At 38.9% G+C, this 19323-nt stretch overlaps 1 protein-coding gene across 1 annotated transcript in view; it reads right to left on the bottom strand.

The window, feature by feature from the left end:
- Positions 1-442: 442 nt before the first annotated feature.
- The window catches only part of DPP10 (dipeptidyl-peptidase 10 (non-functional)), a 249825-nt gene continuing 230944 nt past the window's right edge, over positions 443-19323 (bottom strand). The window contains exons 19-25 of the mRNA XM_009887247.1: positions 11645-11839; positions 10001-10055; positions 5626-5725; positions 4907-4965; positions 4748-4820; positions 3008-3081; positions 443-1542 (exon numbers count right to left, since the gene is read on the bottom strand). Of these exons, the coding sequence (XP_009885549.1) occupies positions 1405-1542; positions 3008-3081; positions 4748-4820; positions 4907-4965; positions 5626-5725; positions 10001-10055; positions 11645-11839 (694 nt within the window). The 3' untranslated portion in view covers positions 443-1404. The remainder of the gene's footprint in view (positions 1543-3007; positions 3082-4747; positions 4821-4906; positions 4966-5625; positions 5726-10000; positions 10056-11644; positions 11840-19323) is intronic.

Genomic DNA, 19323 nt, shown 5'->3' with positions numbered 1-19323 from the left:
TTTTCACATACCTTCAGGAAGATACCTTAAATTAAGTCAGCATTGTACTTGATTTCAGTGATCAGAGTTAATATTCTGTAAACCCAAACTGGCTGCCTTGTTTATTTCATAGTTTCAATTGCTATTGCTGTAATTCACCTTGGCAAATAAATGGATGTATGAGGGGCTCACCCTCTGAATAAATAATAAAATTTAACTTGTCAGGAGCTTCCTTTGCCTTGAATGAAAAACATTTCATTTCTTTGTGATGCTGTTGAATCTAAATCCTGTCCCAACAGACTTAATGAGCTTCCCTGGAATAAAAACTCATGGAGTGTTCCAGCTACGTGGCCACCTTGATGAACATTAGAATTACATCTGAGACCCGATGGAAGAAAAGGAAGATGCACTATACAAAATATGCTTTCATTTGAGGAGTGAAGTATTACTCAGTGGCTTTATACATTGTTAATAAATTTTCTTTATCTGAAACTATAATTTAATATTTATGTATCTAATTTACATGTGACAAAGAAGCATATTCTAAAATTAGAGTGTAACCAGCAAACTATTAACTACTATAAACAATACCAAAACACAACCCAAACATATTTTAAGGAAACAATAGATACATTTTGGACTGGGGAAAGGTTTCAATTGCAGATATTGTTTTAAATACAGCTTTTAATTATGTCTTGGAAAAAATTCTTCAACCTCAGAAAGGTTTTCTGCTTAGGGAGTCCTGGGCATATACATAAAGACCAAGAGTACACTACCAAGAAGTCCCTTATTGGTTACTAGTAGGTACAGTAATAATAGTAAATGCTGATATTGGGAAAAAATCATTTTCAATATCAATGTTATATGATGCACTAGACAATATATCCCCTTTAAGCAGAAACTAGAGAAAATATCGTGCCCTTTATTATCTCTGTGGTTTCTTATGTATAATAGACAGCGAAAGAATTGCACTTATTGTAACATTACAGTAAAGTGTTAGGTTGCAGCTCACCTTTTAAAATATTAGTGGCCATAATATTTATGATAGGTTGTGCATTATGCAAAGATGAATAAAGATGTGCATTTAAATTAAAAGACGAGCAACCACTTACAGAACCAACAGTGAGGCTTAACATAACAAACATGCACTAACCCTACACTTATGCAAAACTAAGTTCTTCCAGGAAACTGTAACCAACTGTTGACCTTCCACAAAGGTAAAGGTTTTGTCCCTTGGTAATATGTTTGGACTTTGTAGTCGAATTCCAGTTTATTAGCTCATTGTCTGTAAATGTGCTGTTCCACTGTGATATCCTTTAGCTGCCCTTGAGCTTCTGCAGAATCTGCAATCTTACAGTCACTTTTATTTAAGGTTTTATTGAGCCGCAAAGTAAGTCCCCTTCAGTACTACACAAATAGGCTTCCTTATTCATCCTCTTCAGGTTCCTGTGGTAAAATTGGTGTCTCCTCCTTTAAACAAGCACTAAAAAACCCAAGGATTGTGCTGTAAAGGTGATATTTGCTTTTCTCAGAAGCAATGTTATGACCTTCATCCGGGTAGATCTGGCAGAGGAGAAAGGAAAAAAGTAAATAGTTTGTTAAAGGCTTTTCAAACATCTTGGGCTCTAATTTTTTTTCTCTGATCTTCAAAATGTTTTAGATGACAACAGGATGATAACATTAGTTTTATGGCATCAAGGAAAGCTAATAAAACTCAAACTAAAACTCATTCTCTTGGAATTTGAACTTACATAAAACAACCACTGCAGTGGGATCTGCAGAAGTGAAAAAATTTATGTTCTCACTCATTGTGCTTACAACAGTTTACTTAGTTGGAATTTTCAATAGCATCTAGGCATCCAAATCCCATTAACGTCAATGAGGATTAATTACCGCATGCTTTTAGGGACCTCTCAATATCTCAGCTTCCAAGTGTTCGGTGAAAAACCTTTTTATTCATATTTTTAACTATCCTCCTATCTTATCTAAAGCCCGTCATTTCTCTCTCCTGGGGTGGATGTGGGCATTTTTCTCTTTTAATTCAAATTCCATTGGAAATTTCTCCCAAGTGAGGCTGAACAAAAATTTGCAGGCCAAATGAAGAAATCCAGGCCACAGGATTTAGGACAAGAGACTTGTGGTGGCCTGAGGCAAAAAGCTTCAGCTGCTTCCTCAGGCTCAGGTTATCGCAAGGTTGCATGAGACCTGTTCAACAGGCCTTTCACATCACCTCAGCTGAGACCACAGGGACACCAGGAACTGATACTGCCCCACTCAGATTTCACACATAAAGTCTTTTTCCATTCATAAGTGATGCAAACCTCCTTGTTACCATCTCCTCCTTGCCGTGAGTTCAGATGCTTCTGTGAAAACTACAGGTTCACCTAAGGTTTGTTAAGGTGGAGGTTTGCAATGTGTAACATCAGAGATAATTGGAGGAGTGACCCAAATCCACGTCATCTAAGATACTCTAGAGGGTGAATGCCATCAGAACTCTTGACCAGCAACATCCACGTGCTCCAGGGTGGGTGACAGGCAAGTCTGTATGTCAGCAGCACACCCTGTCCTGCTCTCCCAAGCCTGTCCCCCACAGCACCCTCACCCTCTGTACGGCTGTGGAGAGAGGGAACAGTGCTCTTGCCTTTTAATAAATTTAAATGTTGAAAATAAGGAGAAATTAGTTTCATGTAACCCAATACCTTTTTAGGTAAAAAGAGACTAAAATAGTGATATCACCATATTACAAAGAGTGCATATGGACTCTAAAGCACTTTGTATAGCATTGTAGGATAAACGGGTGGGAAAAATAAAGACGCAAGACAGGAGAAAGAGCCCAGAAGAACAAGAAGAAGATACGGTTCTTGACGTCCATACTAACACTGAGGAAAATGGTATTAAATGGAATTCTAACTGCCAACTGAGGTAATACTGGTGCATTGTGGGAGGGAGGGTCCTTCTCAGGGAATAAATAGCAATATGAGGTTAAATGTTGAACTACGTTTATAGAAAATGTCACAGCTGCACATACCTGCATAGTGTAATTAACTCCAGCTTTAATTAGATGTTTAATTAATTCCGCTGAATGCTGGAAGTGGACTTTAGCTGCAAGACAACAAGATTTGGATACTATTAGAAAAAGCTAAGTTAGTATGAAATGCTTATATATTGAGCAGCTTGGACTGAAAGCATTTCAAATCTCTGTAATTACCGGATCTGAAGATGACTATCTTTCTGGTCAGAAGCGCACAGCCCCACCAGTAACACCAATGCCGGCTGTAAGAGCAGAGGTTTTGGAGAAGGAGCTGGAAGCCCCAAGGGAAGCCAGGCTTTCCAGGCACTCTGTGAGGACTCCTCTCTCTACCCTTCATTTACACGCACTCCGATAGTTCAGATGTGTGTAAAACCATTCTGTTTGAACATCATGACGGTTTATAATAGTGTTACAGCAAAGCACATTGGATTTTCTACTGCTTGCACAGGGTTATTACAGCCCATACGTCTTTAGTTAATGGACTTTCTGCAACATATCAGTAACTTAAACTTTGTGTGGTAAAACCAGGCAACTTTATTACCATGTCCTAACCTAACCCTCCAGAGCTTATGCTGCAAAGTGGGCTGGGTGGTGTCCCTAGACGTGACATTAAGCAAGGGCAGCAGGCAATCAGAGTCCTAGATTTGAACGCGCTCTATTGCTCAGACATCTCTCAGAATCCCAATTCCCTCCAGTGCCGAGTTCAGAGGGGCAGAAATTGCTGCTGCCTTTTGCAATCAGCAAAGTCTGAGATCCTCATGCCTGCTCAGTCACCCAGTATATCTCCTCTGTCTCTCTCCCCCCTGCTCTGGGAAGAAACACTGGACAGTGTTTGCACCCCTCTGATTGCACTTGGGAACCGTAACACGAGTTTGACAAGTTGTGACAGGGGTGACAGGCTGGCGGGTGCCATCCTCACTGTGCCAACTATGCGTGCGGGCACTCTCACCTCAGCCCTCGTCAGTGCAAGGTGCTTATCCCTCCAGACTGAGGAGTAAGAAACCTTGTATTATCGCCCCTTCACCAGGAAAATGCCAGGGGAAGAAGTATGAGTGTGAATCTGTAGAGAGGAGCTTGTTGCAGCCCTGTAATTTGTGCCTGCATCATGGCTCGTTCTTGAGATCTACATCACTTAAGAAAGTTCAGAAAAGTGTACTGCAGTTAAATTTAAATCCGTAGTTACAATTTCTCTCTTGATTGACACACCTTATGATTCAATTTAAATTGCTGGAACTTGTTCTCTTTTACTCATCCTCTGCCTTAAGGTACTGCTAAAAGCATTGATGCTATTAAAAGGTTCCCTATAGCTTCAGCTTCAGGTGCTTTGGCACTGTCTTGTAATTAATTAGCTGAAAAGTTTAACTTCCTGTTTGGTGCTGTATTTCACCAACTGTAGTGATAACTCTTTCTTCAATTGCAGAATCTCTATGAATTTAAATACCATTAAAAATGTATGTTGTTCTATTAATAATTCATATAATACCTTTCACTAGCAAGACAGTAGTCCACAAGATTTAAGCAAATTAGAACATACACCACCTAAAAGGTACAAATATTCAGCAAAGAAAAGCATTACCAGTTCAGAGTTAGAAGTGACAATTGACATAAAATTAAAAATCATATGGGAGAGATAAGGAAACTAAACATGTACTTGCTAGGTGTGCACCTAACCTGTCTCTGAATGTCCGCCTATTAAAAATTCTGACGCCAAATGTAATTGCATCTGTAAATACTTACTATCAGCTGTCCCGTGAACTATTAGCAAATTCGCTTCTTTTAAACCATGAAGATTGTGTAATACGCTGGATGCCTAGCAAACAAACACACACAAAGGTGTAACTGAACTGCATTTTCAGGGTAAAACTCATTTTAACTTACCTGTTTATGCAAACTTACCTGATAGGTATTTTCCTCTTTTGATGGAATACCAAGGTACCTTTCTGAAAAAGCTGATGCTGTGAAAGTAAGAACAAAAACTTGTGAATTTGTCAAAATTACTTCTATTTTGATACTCATCAGTTCTGACCTAGAGTCAGGAGAAGCTATTTAAGCCTTTAAGTCAACAAGGAGATGTTCCTCTAAAACCAGAATGTACCATTTAAAACAATTTTTAAATGGTTGAAACTCCCCCCCCCCAAGCCCCCCTAGATCATTAAAGTCTGATTTCCTGTGTATCAGAGCCCGCAGTCCATAGCCCATACCCAATACTTCACATGAAGAATCAAATATCCTGTGATTGAATGAGGACATGGTTGATATTGTAAGGAATTCACCACTAACTTTAAAAAATTCATTCCGATTAGAAGTTTTGATTCAGGTTGATATACCTAAAGGATTCTTAGGAAATGGCATACCTGCCTGAATATCAGTGGGAAGTGGGAAATACAACTACGTTGCAAAAATCAGTGGTGTTAACAATAACATATCCATTGCCTGTTTTGGTAAACTGTCCCGGTGTTGGCTGCCCTTTCATTTAAAGAAGAGAACGAGACAGTGAGGTGAAACCTAGTTGATATTGGTACATTATCTGCCCTTAGTTAAAATGAATAGTAGCTCCATGAACAACGGATGTTTTGAACAGACTACCACACAGGTGTAGGGCAGGAAATACTCACCATACAACTTCATATCTGTAATTGGTGCCACCACAGCTCCACACTTGAAGAGCCGTTCACTGGATTTCAGGATCATTGATGCGATGTAGCCACCGTACCCCTAACAACGGAAATGATACTGAGATTTTTGTTTATTCATTTCTTCATAGGAACAATAAAGTTAAAGGCCATTGTGCTAATCTGGTGGTATCATTTTACAGTATGTATTTATATCTGCAAGAATTGCTTTTAAAAGAAATGCAAACCTATAGTTCAGACTGAATAAAGATCTCATCTGGCCTGGTCAAGATCTTTAAACCTTACAATTAATAATAATGAGTATGTTTCAATTTAAACTCCATAATTCCGTCATGGCAGACTAGCCTATAGTTAGTAAAAGATTTGAAAATTACAGGAAAAAAAACCCAACCTACAATAAAAAACAAAGGTACAGCTTTTGGGAACACAGCCTAGACAGGAAGATTCGTATTAAGTTTTCAGTATATTTAATGTACATATTTGCTAATTACCAGGATACGCTGAGCGTTTTGCTGACAGGACAGACAGTACAGGTATGGAGGAAACCTGTGAAGTGATTGCAGTATGTCCTCCCCCTGACACTTGAACCTTCAGATTGAATCCTATTGCTATTAAAGAGGTTTCTGCTGCAGCGTTGTCAAACATCCCGCAGAGAGGTACAGATTCTGCACTGCTTTGCAGAAATAAGAGCTGTATGTAGCTACATTGCTCAATATTATGCTAATCTCTGGATGCACTCTCTGGCCACAAGAGCACCCATCAGGCAGCTGCGTTAAAAAGAACGGAGAACAGACGGCATGAAGGAGCTGGGAGAGATGATGCAGTAGGGGGGGAGCTCTCTCCTTGCCTCACCACGTTTATCTGTCCTTGTGGCACATCTCTTCATCATCTCCGCTGCAAAGTCTGTAATACACCTCCCCAGGAAGAGTTGTGACACAAAAGAGAGTCGTGAAAGCTTTGCTTTGCATGAAAACACGAAAGCTTTAACTTGAGAGCACAGATTTCTTTCGAATGACACTGGCAATGCATATCTGTACACCTATAATCATTCTAGACCCATAGAAAATAAAATTCTGAATTGTGGAGTCTGGGATCAATGCTTTTCTCATATATTATGGGCTCTTCAAATTTCTCTATTTGCCATCTTTGCTTTCCCTTCTTCAGTGCTGGAAAATTGATTTTTGCAGGTATTGTTGTTGTTATTGTTTTGTGTTTGGCACAACACACTGCAGGAAGAAGAAATTGTCCCATGACAGCGAGAAGAAAAATATAAAACGCCAGCCAACCCCCAAAAAGAATATTGTGCGTCAAATGCTCACAGGGTTTTCTCATGGACTTTTTTGAATCCTGCTTGCTCCTTTTCTTCATGCCTAAATATTTACTGAATAGATGATTTCTGTGGAAGAACGGGAATATCGGAAAAGCCTTTAAACTTAGTTATGAAAAATAAGCAAAGAGGAGTGTTCTTTGGAATTAAGCTATAGAAAATACAAATGGACACAGTAAAGGAAATACAGAATAAGCGCTGGATTTTCAAGGGAGCGTGAGGAACTGAGTTATCCCTTTCTCATAGAAATTCTACCCCAGAAGGCCAAGAGCCACCCAGAATTGTCCATGGGCAGGAGTAGATTTCTCCTAAGAAAGAATTTCTGAGTGGGCACCGATAACTCGTATAATTCAAAGAGTTTAAGAGAATAGCAACTTTCCTCTGCCTCTGGGTTCTCTACTTTTGCTTTTGTTTAATATTCTGTTTGTGTCCTTCCCAGTAGCTCCACAGCACAATTTTAATCCTAGGATAGCTATTGCCAGCTTATTTATTATTTATGCCTTGTATTCATTAAGAGCTTGGTTTAGTTCTCCTGGGAATTTCTCTCCTTTGTGCTTGCGCCCTTGCTTCCAGCCAGGCTTTCCAGGACAAAAACATTACACAGTGAGATCACATTTTCAGAAGTGCTTCACAATGACAATGCAGAAAATAGTTCACATGTTCTGCTGAGAGGATACATGGTGCCTCACGCACCGGTTGGATCTCTCTGGTTACAACCTAATTGCTGCGTTTTCAAGAAGCTGGTTGGCTGTGAAGTTGCAACTTATTTTCAAGCTGTCTTTCTACTTCCATGACAAAACCACAAACTACACGGAAACACAATTCACTGTGTAAGCACTCAGACAGGCCCTTGGATCATGCATCACTTGGGCTTGTACCCCTCACAGAGACAAGCAAGGTGGCATTGGCAGATTTCCTGGCAGTCAGAAGTAGGTATTTTCCACACTGCGCCCTTCTGGACAATCTTGTTAGTCTCGTGCCTAGTTTACATTACTGATTGTGACAAGAATTTTAGTTCTGTGTAGTTCTAAAACCTCTTAAAGATCTCCATGACAGTGTGCACGAGCCCAGCTTTATGGGACCAGCATTAAGCAATTCCAAAGCCATCTTATTTTCAAGCATAGCATACATTCTATTTCCATCAGTAAGCCCAATTGAATGCATAGAAATAATAAAAAAAGAGAATTTTTCTATCACCTTGTACATAGTAGAAAGGAAAGGAATTTTAAAGAAGATTTTTAATTGACTCTAAAATAAGCAGAGTAGAGGGAAATACAATTAACCCTAGGAAGATGTTAAATAGACTTTTTTTTCCTAATTGTAAAACTGACTTTTAAACTTTATGAATTTTTGTTTCACAGTAGAAAACAACTCTGAGAGGTTAACTTGGAAGGGTAAATTTCCCTGAATTCAAAGCAGCATTGAAGCTTATCGAACTTCCCAGTTTTTGCTCTTTGCTTTCTCATATTTCTGCTTTTCATTCCTCAATCTTTCTTCCAGAAAATAAATGCAGGAACACCATCATCAATAATACCTTGTGAAAGAAAAAAAAATGTTGGGGGGTAGCCTTTGGCAGATATGTAAAACCACGTTTACATATATGGTCTATGGCAACTGTCTCATCATGTCACTGTCAGGAAACAAGATGCTGCTGAATCTCCTACCGAAAACAAGTGGAAATTTTCAAGTGGTAATTAAAAGAATTTCTGAAGTCAGAAGCAAGTGAGCAATTCAGGGTGCTCAGTGATTTCATTTCAGAAATAACATTTTCAGTCATTTGTGTGAAGAGGATATAGAGAAGTGTAGATGCTTATATGCATGTGTACTTTCATATACGTTGGTAGTGGGCACTAAAACCTGAACAGGAATGTCTGCGAAGACCATCTGGTGGATAGAATCAGCCCTACTTACACATCCTCACTGAAAAATCTCTGGCCACTGCCCTATGAACCGAATACAGGGTTTGATGCTACTGCTATTCTTGCAAGGAGAATTTCTTTAGCTCAAGGAGTGTGGCAGGAGCTCAAATCTTTGAGGAAGATCAGTTTCATGTGGAATGCTAATAATAGTACTTCATTTTCACTACACTTGACAAACATCAATTAGTTCTCAAAATGCTACCATACAGGAGGTAAATATGAATATTCTCATCACGCCTTCAGACAGAGACGCGCTGGTAAATGCGTTGGCCGAGGCCACCCAGCAAGTCAGTAGCTGAGTGTGGGTGGGAACTAAGGGGTTTCATAGTGGAACACATGCTGCTCTTATAACTGATGACTGGGGGGTTTATCTGGGTACCCGATCATGCTTTGTTGTTGATTTGAGGTCAAAGGCACAAAACATCTTCGTTTTTAAGAAAACACTTTTTTTTTTAAAAAAAAAAAAAAAAAAAAAGGTTGTGCATGCTAGCGCATAGAAGCAGCAGCAATTATGTGGTGTTTCCAATTGCTGTTTTTCAATAGACATCAGTAAACTGCTATTCGGTTTGTTACCAAAGGTTAAGCCTTTGCCTTGTTCTATCTCATGCTAGAGGCAATGAAACACCACACAGCGAAGCCAGCTGACAAAATAGCAACGACAAGATTTCTAGCAGATGGCACACAGAGGAAGTTGTTGACGGTACCATAGGGCTGTACCTCAGCTAACTTCAAGGGTCAGTAAAACATTCAGATATAAAAGTTGTATTAGAAGGACGTTGTCAATTTAACGGCAGCCCAAACGTAGAAGTGTAAGGAAAAAACTTTCACAAAATCTATCCCCATATTAAAATTTCTAATCAAAGCAGATAAATACTTTCTTCTGAAGATTCTGAAACACAAATACTGCAGTGCCATAAAACTGATCTGATTAATCTCAAATACCTGTTCAGAATATACAGAACATAGAGTAAGTTATGGCAGGGTTTTTCCCCTCTTTTAATAAATGAAATTTTCTTAGGAAAATAGTTAAATATGTTTGTTTATGAACTGATAGTATGTGCTTATGTTCTTAAAGAATCATGATGATACATCCTGCTATTTTGCACATTACCTTTCCAAATATACTCAGTCTCTTAGGATCAATGAAGGGCTGTTTCAACAGTGATCTGCAAGAAAAAAAAGGGTTTTTTTTTACTTTGGTAAAGTAAAATGGTGAATTTTACTTGTTTAATCTAGTATATAAAGAAAATTATCTGTACGTTAAGGAATTGTCACACACGCAGATCAGGTGGAAGAACAAATTATACCAATAAAAGTATTATTGCACTGAGAAATGTCATTTGCTTTCTAATTTCCTCTCTATATGGCAGACAGCACTGGACTCATCTCACCTCACTTTAGGTATCTGAATTTGAGCATCTAGTCTAAATTGCCCATTTACAGCTGCTCTTCAGTTAGAAGAAAGAAGAGAGACACCCTCAAAGAGCCATTCCTCCTACCCATACTGCAAAACTCTCTCAGTCTGGGGTGAATCACCCTCCAGAAATGCAAGGATTTTCCACTGACCAGAACTTAAATGACTGGCTTTCACCAGGTGCCTAGTTTTTTCAACAGCTAAAGGCAGGCAAGATGAATGCAACTTCTAGAATCTAGATAATTTTCCACACAATTCATTCTCTCATCAAGGCCACCATCAATCAGCAATGGTGGATTTTATACAGAAAAGACAGAACAACCCGAGGGCAAAATCCAAGTGCTTTTGAGGAGACAAAAATCAGCTGCAGTACCTCCTCACAGCCAAGGGCACATTCCCTTTTTCCCATGCAGTGCATCCAAAAAAGAGGCCAGATGTAATGTAGCCTAAAACATCGTAGCATCCGAGCAGAGAGCTCAGTTCTCGCAGCACAGCGGATGGCCCACTTCTGATGGCCCCTTCCCAAGGGTCACCTTGAATTGCTCTGCTCAACGCAGACCATTCCTGACCAACAAGCACACTAGGAGCCCTATTGCCAAGGTATGACATGTCAGAGACAGCTGCCTACTCGTGCAATGGTTGAAGCGTCAACCCCTTTCAAAAGAAGAAAAAAAAAGAAAGATAAAATATCTGGCTTAAAATCTGTCTTTCCTTGAGAATCCCTAGAAAAAGCCCATCCAGACCCTGATATTAGCCATTTTGACATGTGCTTCCTGAGTAAAGAGTGTTGTCAAAGCCACGTGTGATTACTCCACAGACGGAAATGACTCTTTTCTGCGGCTGCTGGATTTATATCAGTCTAAGAATGATAATGCATATAACAGGCATTTGCCCAAATTTTGCTCTCATTTACACGATTATAACTCCATTTGCTTTGTCTGATTACTCCAGAGCTCTGTGGTGCAAATGAGAGCAGTATCCTCTCATATAAACCTAAAATATTGTAATACAAATGCATTTAAACATCAACATGTGCACTGCAATAAATTTTCCTAAGGAATATAGACAAATATGAATTAGCTCAGATGGCATATTTAGATTGCACACAGAAAGACAGCTTTATCAAAGAGAATCACCATCACAAAAAGCAAACACCTCTTTGATCTTTTATTTGCTGTTTGAAATAAAAAGATCACTGTTTAAAAATTTGCAACTGCATTAAAAATAAACATTAACTGTATTCACTATGCAAAGAAAACATTCTAGGTAGTTTCAGTTAAAAATGCTTATTCATCAAGGTGGAAGCAGAGTAAAAGAGAAGAAAAGTTTGCACATACGTACTCTACGGCTGCTATTTGGTCCTTCACTTCCACGGATCCTAAGCATCGGTGGACCTCCTGTAGAATCTTAAGGCCTTGAAATCCACTCCCTCTGCCATCAAATCGAGCTACGATGACATTATCAGAGTTGACAAGCACTGAGTCCCAGTCAATGTGAAACTTATCTGTAACCAACTGGCTGCCTGGAGCTTCATCACTGCAAATACCAACACACCAGACACAAACGAAGACTATTGACAATGTGATGCACTTTGCCGTTCCCCGACATTTTATTTAACCTAGATGGCAGAGTTCAGTCGCTTATGCAATCCTGTGGAATTTTTGTCACTTCCACCGATACCATCACATTAGCTAGTGCTGGTATCCCTGGAGCAGTAGTAAGCAAAATAATCTCTAACTTTGTAACCACTACGTTGCAGTGTTGCCAATACCTGAATATACTTTACAGAAAGAAACAGAAAACTAAAGCACATAGTGCTGCTTACAGGTTAATACAGTGAACCAAAAAACTAACACAATCACTAGCTCAGTTCTGAGAAGGTTCATGTTGAATTTGTTAAGTCGCACTAAACAGACAAAAAGGAAAATTCATTCAGTACCCTGATTACGATTTTGTAGGATATATAATTCTATTAAGAAAGATGTCATCTTAGAAAACAAAAATAATTGCATTATGGTATCCTTGAATGGATCTTTTGAAATAGGGTACAAAGAAGGCTAAAGTACACATTGGAGAAAATCATATTTTCTCCATCCAAATTCATAGCAAGAAACGGATGCAGGCAGGAGTGATAAATTTATTTTATGACTAAAAAAACCCAAGGTGGTTTACAGCAGAAAAGGTGGAATAGAATGGGAGACTGCGGTTTCCAGAGGAACAATAAGCATTTTCTATTGAAGCCAAATATACTGTTTTCCTTCCAAAGAAAATAAAATGTCAGTTTTAAAAGGGAAGCTTGTCATTATTTTTCCCCCAAGATAAACACAGAATAAGAGAGCAGGCTACCATGAAGTTGTACGAAATGCAAAATACTTCTGTGCAGGCTGCATCCGCCAGTTGAATGCAAATTAAAATGTAAAAGTGTCTGTGGTGGCTGTATGGAAATTAGATCGGACAGTGTCTGTGGGAATATCCTGTCTAAGGTGAAAGAAAGATGAAGGCAGAAATTATTATTTTGCCAAAGAGACTTATATAAACCTGGGGGGAGGAAAGAGATAAAAATCTCCTGCAATAACTACTGTCAAATACATACAATAAAGAGCTGATTCAATACCTGGTTTTAGCTGTGGATAACACAGACCATCTTCAAGGTAATTGCTCTATTAATTAGCAAGCATATGATGAATATGTATATTCTCAAATTCAGTCAGACCTATCTGAGTAGTTGCTGTATCATGCACTGAAATCAGGGTTACTTGGTTATAGTCTCAGCCACAACATCTTATGCTTGATTCACTGTTATCTTGTGCTTCAAGTTTATACTTGGCTTTATAAAAAGAAAGGAAGGGCATTTTTTGTTTGCTTAACCAATTCAGTTGTGATTACACTAACTGCTAACAAAGCAGAGCAATGAATTTGGAAATACTGATTGTCAAGCGAGCTCTGCAGAAAACATACAATTCAGAAGTATATTATCATTATTATTTACAATAAGAGCAGGAGCAGAACAATTCTTTCAATTTATGCCCATTGTACACAGCAAGGTTTTCAGAAGCACTCTACATTGACATAGATGCTTTCACAGAGCTTTTACCACTACTTCCAATAGTCACAGCCTCAGACCAGTTATAATTTTTTTTTAAAGTTCTTCCAACTTTCCCCAGCAATATGTCAGAAATATTCTTGTCTTCTAGGTGTCTTTCCAATGGTTTAGTGTACCCCACACAAGCGAAAATACCATGAGTCAACCTGCTTCCCTCCCACTTAACATAAGAATGAAACAAATACAGTGTTTGCATTTGTTTTATACATGTTACATATCTGGTTATATATACATATGTGTATATGTACGTATATGTTACATATCTAGGCACATGCGAATAGTGGAAGAACCGTTACATTTGTAAGCCTTTCTCTATACCAGAAAGTGCTTAAAACCAAAAAGGGTTTTAAAATGAAAGATGACACCCTCAGATAATTTCTTCTATGAAGAAAGGAACAACAGACAGAACCTCCGCCAGATTCTCAGTGGGCGAGAACTGACTGATGTTTTCCCAGGCTCCTTCTCTGGAGGGCATAGCTGGGCTACTTTTAAGCTTAGACTTTAAACACTATACATCTTCCCCTCCTGCATGACGGGTTGTTTGACATATTGCTTTTGGAAGCAATTTTCCAGTGGCTAATTTATCTCAAGAATGTCCATATAAGTAGTCTGTGACAGGCATTTAAAGCCATTTCCATTGAGGTACATGTCAAAATTCCTATTAGCATCAAAAGGTCTCTTTACTCTTCAGCTGCTACAATAAAACGATACTGATTATCTGAGGTGTGCTTCTGTCCTCCACAGAGACGCAGCATATATTCTATGCACCATTTAGGTCCCACTTTTAACCTTTTAAATGGGGCTTCTGCAAGGTATTAATCCTTTATGCAAGTTTGAACATCACCCTGAGGGCTCTGTAACAAAGCAGGTTTGTTACTACAGTTCACAGATGCACAGCCTGAGTTGTGAAGTTTGTCCTGGGATTACAGCTATCTCAAAGGTCAGTTTGTGTTTTATGCTCATCACTACTTACAGCCTAATTATAATTAACCACTGTTCAGTGGTAATCTCTTCATAGAATTATTTCTTGACCCCGCTTGTAAGCCTGGAAAAAAGTCCATGCCATTTATGCTCAGGTGTAATACAAAAGCAGAAGTCATCTTCCCACCTGACGATGGATGGCCACAATGGAACCACGGACTAGCCGAAGCACTAGCGCAAAATCGAAGCCAGCACTGAAAGGGCTGTGCAAAGCTACAGGCTTTTCACATCTCTCAAGGAGTTCTTAAGCAGCAGCATCTCCGGCGTCAAACAACAAGAGCAGAAGAATTCAAATGGAGACTATGCCAAATTCTTCCCGATTCATTTTTTTTTCCTTGCAAGTGACAGCACTTGCACTGTCCCTTTTTTATTTTTGATCCCGACTTTCAAGGTTCAGAGCTGCCTGTGTGTGTGTCTTTGACCGCGACTACACTCAGATTATGAGTCCACCGTGGTACCGCAACTGCTGACGACTCCGGCGTACTGCTCAAGTTCACCATTGAGGTACCATTTAAATAGACAGAAGCCATCAATAATATACCGATATCATTGACCTTAGTGAGTAATTTCTATGCTTCTTGCAAGGCAGTCACATACATCTCAGACTGTCTGGAAAAAAGGGGCAGATCACTGTAAGTTCATATGTTGCTGAAAAGAGAAGAATCCGTTCTTTCAGATTCTATATCCAAAAGCTTAAACTAAAATCTCTGTTCATGACTTGAGTTACGGCCTACAGGGAATAACACAGTGTTACCAGAGAGGCTGTTGCTGCTGTACTCTGAGCGATCCTCCTCTGCCACTCTGCTATCATGACTGCAGCAAAATTTATTCCAGGTTTTACACCACTTAAAAACTAAGCGGCAAGATTTTAAATAGGAATTTTAGAAGTTACAGTGCTGTCATAGCCGGGACGGGACGGGACGGGATGGGACACGGACACCAATTTTAAAAGATACATGGCAAATAACTGCTATCATCACTGCTTAATTTCCAGTACATCTCTTTCTATTTCTGCAAAACAGTCGATTTGATGCACCATATGGAAAAGGTATCTTGATAGCAAATATGTGAGAAGACTACAACTCAGAAGATAAAATCTGCGCAAAGAAATATCACCGATAAAAGTCATCTTTTGCTTATGGTTAAACTGAGTGGGGAAAGAAGACCATTTTGCAAAACTGGTGTAATAGAAAAATCCACTTAATTTTCAGATTTCATGAGCATCTTTTTCACAAGCACCAGCTTTCAAGCACACCCATCATTACTGGTCAAAACATCAGGGAACCTAAATAGCCTCAAACATTGAGGACAGAAAATCCCAAATGTTTTCTCCCTGCTCATATACCCTGTTTAGAGATAGCAGACTGCAACTAAAAACAGATTGTTTGTTTACAACTCCCCTCTGCAGATATGGCCAAACAAATTAAAACGCATCACCAGGAGTGATTCCATTACTAGGGTAGAATCATGTGGTACAGGACTGAAGCAGACAGGGTAGTACAAAAAATAAAATTGCTATTCTTAAAATATCTTTCTGAAACCTTGGAGGCTGAAGGCTTTGAAAATGCAGTTTTGAGAACAAGAGATGAAACAGAAAGATTTCATCAGAAAAGGAAGCAGTGTTTTGAATCTCCTCTTGTCTTTTTCTTAGGAAGATTAAATGAGCATTTAATTCACATAGTAAGATGCGTACTATTGTGGGGGAGGTGGGAATAGGGGAGGCTGAAAGGGGATGGATCTTATTTCGACTATTTTCCAAGCCTTTTATGGGGATAAGACTGAAGAGAAAGGGGGTGAGCAGGTCCACCACTGCCCATAGCATCAGGACTGCTACTGCAAATGAAATGGCTGGAGTCTGGACCCTCTTTTAGCCTAAGCTAAATGAATTTTCCCTCTGGGTCTTGAAAAGTACTACAAAGTTCAAAGAATGGGGAAGAAAATCTAAAAGAGTGAAAAGAAAAGACTGTCCATCAAATACTTTGATGTAATGGAAACACAATAGAGCAGTAAAATACTGCCACGCTGGGCAGAGGCGGGATGAATACAGGCACTACATGGATGGCTTGCAAAGCAATTAGTGAATCATTCACATGAGTTAGGCATCCCCAGCAAAGTAAGCTTTGTGGCTGTTTTACAGAGGAAGAACTGGCCAAACAAAAAGGCCTTCAGGGATGTCCTCCCTGCAAGCATACTGCAAAGCAGTGGAATCCACCACATATTTTTACGCTCCACCATATCACCGAGCATTTTTCCTTCACTTGCAACAGTTGCCAGTTAGAAGAAGTAAAAGCCTTCACAACAAATGAGGGGTACACAAGACAGCTATTAATACGCAAAGTGTTACCATACAGCAGATCTTGAGCATTTCCAAATACTTGCATTATGCCTCTCTACATTTCCTCTTGTCTTTTAATGAGTTATTCCCGAAGCTGTAAAAAAAAAATCTTCACTTCCAACCTTACTGTCTTATCTTGCTGTCAGTCCCGAGACTGTATTAACTGGAGGCATAAACAGGTTTGATTGCCTGTACAAGGCCTAAACCTTTCATCATTTCAATAACAGGTGAAGTGATTCCTTTTTATTACCAAAATATAAGAAAACAAGTAAGCAAACAAACAGAAACCTCTCAGAGACAATTCACTGTTACTTTGGAGAATACCTGTTTTTTCCCCCTCAAAGATGAGAACAATCTCTCTACTGATTCAGTTTTACAATATCCACTTACATATTGGACAATTTTAAATGGCGTTAAATAATAAATGCTGACATTTAAGATACATTATCTACAGATTTTGAAGGAATGAGGTTAATTATGTTCAAGAAAAAATAAAGAATGATTATCACCTCTCATTTTATTATCCAGATTAAATGCCAGAGTCTTTACTTAATCATTTCCTGTGCGTTACCAAGGAGTGTATCTTCCAACTTTTATAATGAGTAAGGTGAACCATAATGAGAAAATCAAGGATCTGAAATTTAAACTTTGATCTTAATTATATAGAAAAGAGATGATAATCACTCTTTCAGGCAATTACTGTACACCTCTCTAATCTATAGCTACCCTGTATGTATTATATCAGAAGAAAACTGAGTGTGAAATGTATTAGTGGTTTAGGAGAACAAATGGAAGAAAGGAGAGTATTAGAATCTACTTAGCATTTTATGGCCTACGCAACACAATTCTGGAAAGAAAAATAGTGGTAGCTGACATAACTGGTTTCTACGTGAAACCTATCTGTTAGACAGTCCAGCAACACAGATGGACATAAATTTTAACATAGCAATACAATGATTTAAACTTGCAGCATGTTTTCCAACTGCTAATGGATGAATCTTCACAAAATCCTCATGATGGAGGTTACAGGATATTCAGGGCCTGGCCCTTAACTTGAGCTTGCGTCTACATGGAGCTGTACTGAGTTCACACCCAGGTTACACACCAGGACCAGAATCCACTGGAAAAGGTTCCCTTCCAGGATTCAGCCTTCACACTCAGACACCCGTGTGCCATGTGCTGGGAGTTCAAATGTATCTGTAGGCATCCTTGTATGAATACAGGAGCCTTACTACAGTCATGCACCTTTGATATGGCTACTAGCTTTCAGTGATTTGAAAAAAAAATTACCAGATAATACCAAACTTTCTCCTCTTTATCCATTTCCAACCTCTGTAATCGCGATTGTAACCCTACGGATCCAGAGAGCACATTAATACCACACAGAAGATGCTGCTGAAAATTTACAGTAAAATTATGAACCTCAGTCACCAAACCCCACTTTTTTCTGAGCCAGTGAAACTAGTCACCAGTGCAAAAATCCTACAGACAGGGCTGACACCACACAGGCAAAGGAAAACCTGGCAAAATCTATGACACAAGGAAGATCAATCTTCACCAGAGGCTCGGAGTGTCTCCGAAGCAATCACTGCAGCCAAACAGTCAGAGCCTGTTAGACCTTATATGCCTTATTTATCCTCCAAATAGGAGGTAAGTGCCTATACGCACTTAGAAGCTTATATGCACTTAACTAGGCATTTAATTTGCACTGCAGAGACTGCATATTAGGTGAATTTCAGGTTTAAAATCACATTCTCTTTTCCTCACCTATCTTCCTTCCTTCCCTCCCTCTCTTTTTCTTAAGTCTTTGTCAAATTGCAGTGTTACTGAGATGGAAAGCACAGACTACTTCATATCTGCTAATACTTCACCTTTCCAGATGTATCTCTTCTCTTTATATACATCTAAGGGTATGTTGCCTGGATCAATATGTTATGTACAGTCTCCTTTCCAAAAAATGGGTATACAATTAAACCAACATTCTTACTAAGGACATTGGTAAGCATTCTTTTTCAAACCTTCAATAGCTGGAATATAATGATAACTGTATCATGGCTGAGAATGTAAGCAAGAAAGTAGGTGCAGGTGAACAACATGAAAGGCAGCACTTGTTATCAGCCACTAATAGAATTCCTGTCTAACACTTCTAGCAGTAGGAACAAGATGTTTCTCGATCAGTCCCAACAGTACCACTCTGGGACTCAGGAAAGTCAAATATCTGGGAAATGATACCATATATACAACTAATCAGTGTTTCCTGTAAAAGCTACATTGGATTGGATTCTTGGACCTGAATACTTTTTTTTTTTTTTTTTTTTTGAACGTAGTACTTCTGATAATGAAATAAACTTTAAAATGCCGATTTGGAGTTGTATAGGTCAAGAAATTACTCTCTGCATGCACGCAGATTTCCAATTGTTCTTTCTCAAGAGCTACACAGAATTTATTAGGCTCAACTAATCATCCCACAAGGGACCCTCCCATAACTTCAGTGACAGTTTTCAATTTTATATCTCATTTGGGGACATCTTTAGCTCAAAAAAAGGATTGCTGGTAACCTTAGTTTTACAGTCTGTAAAAAGCTGCTGAAGAAATAGAACT

Source organism: Charadrius vociferus, unplaced genomic scaffold, assembly GCF_000708025.1.
Source record: "Charadrius vociferus isolate BGI_N301 unplaced genomic scaffold, ASM70802v2 scaffold385, whole genome shotgun sequence".
Classification (NCBI taxonomy): Eukaryota; Metazoa; Chordata; class Aves; order Charadriiformes; family Charadriidae; genus Charadrius; species Charadrius vociferus.
Note: the sequence above shows the minus strand (reverse complement) of the source record. Positions and strands in the feature narration are given on the sequence as shown.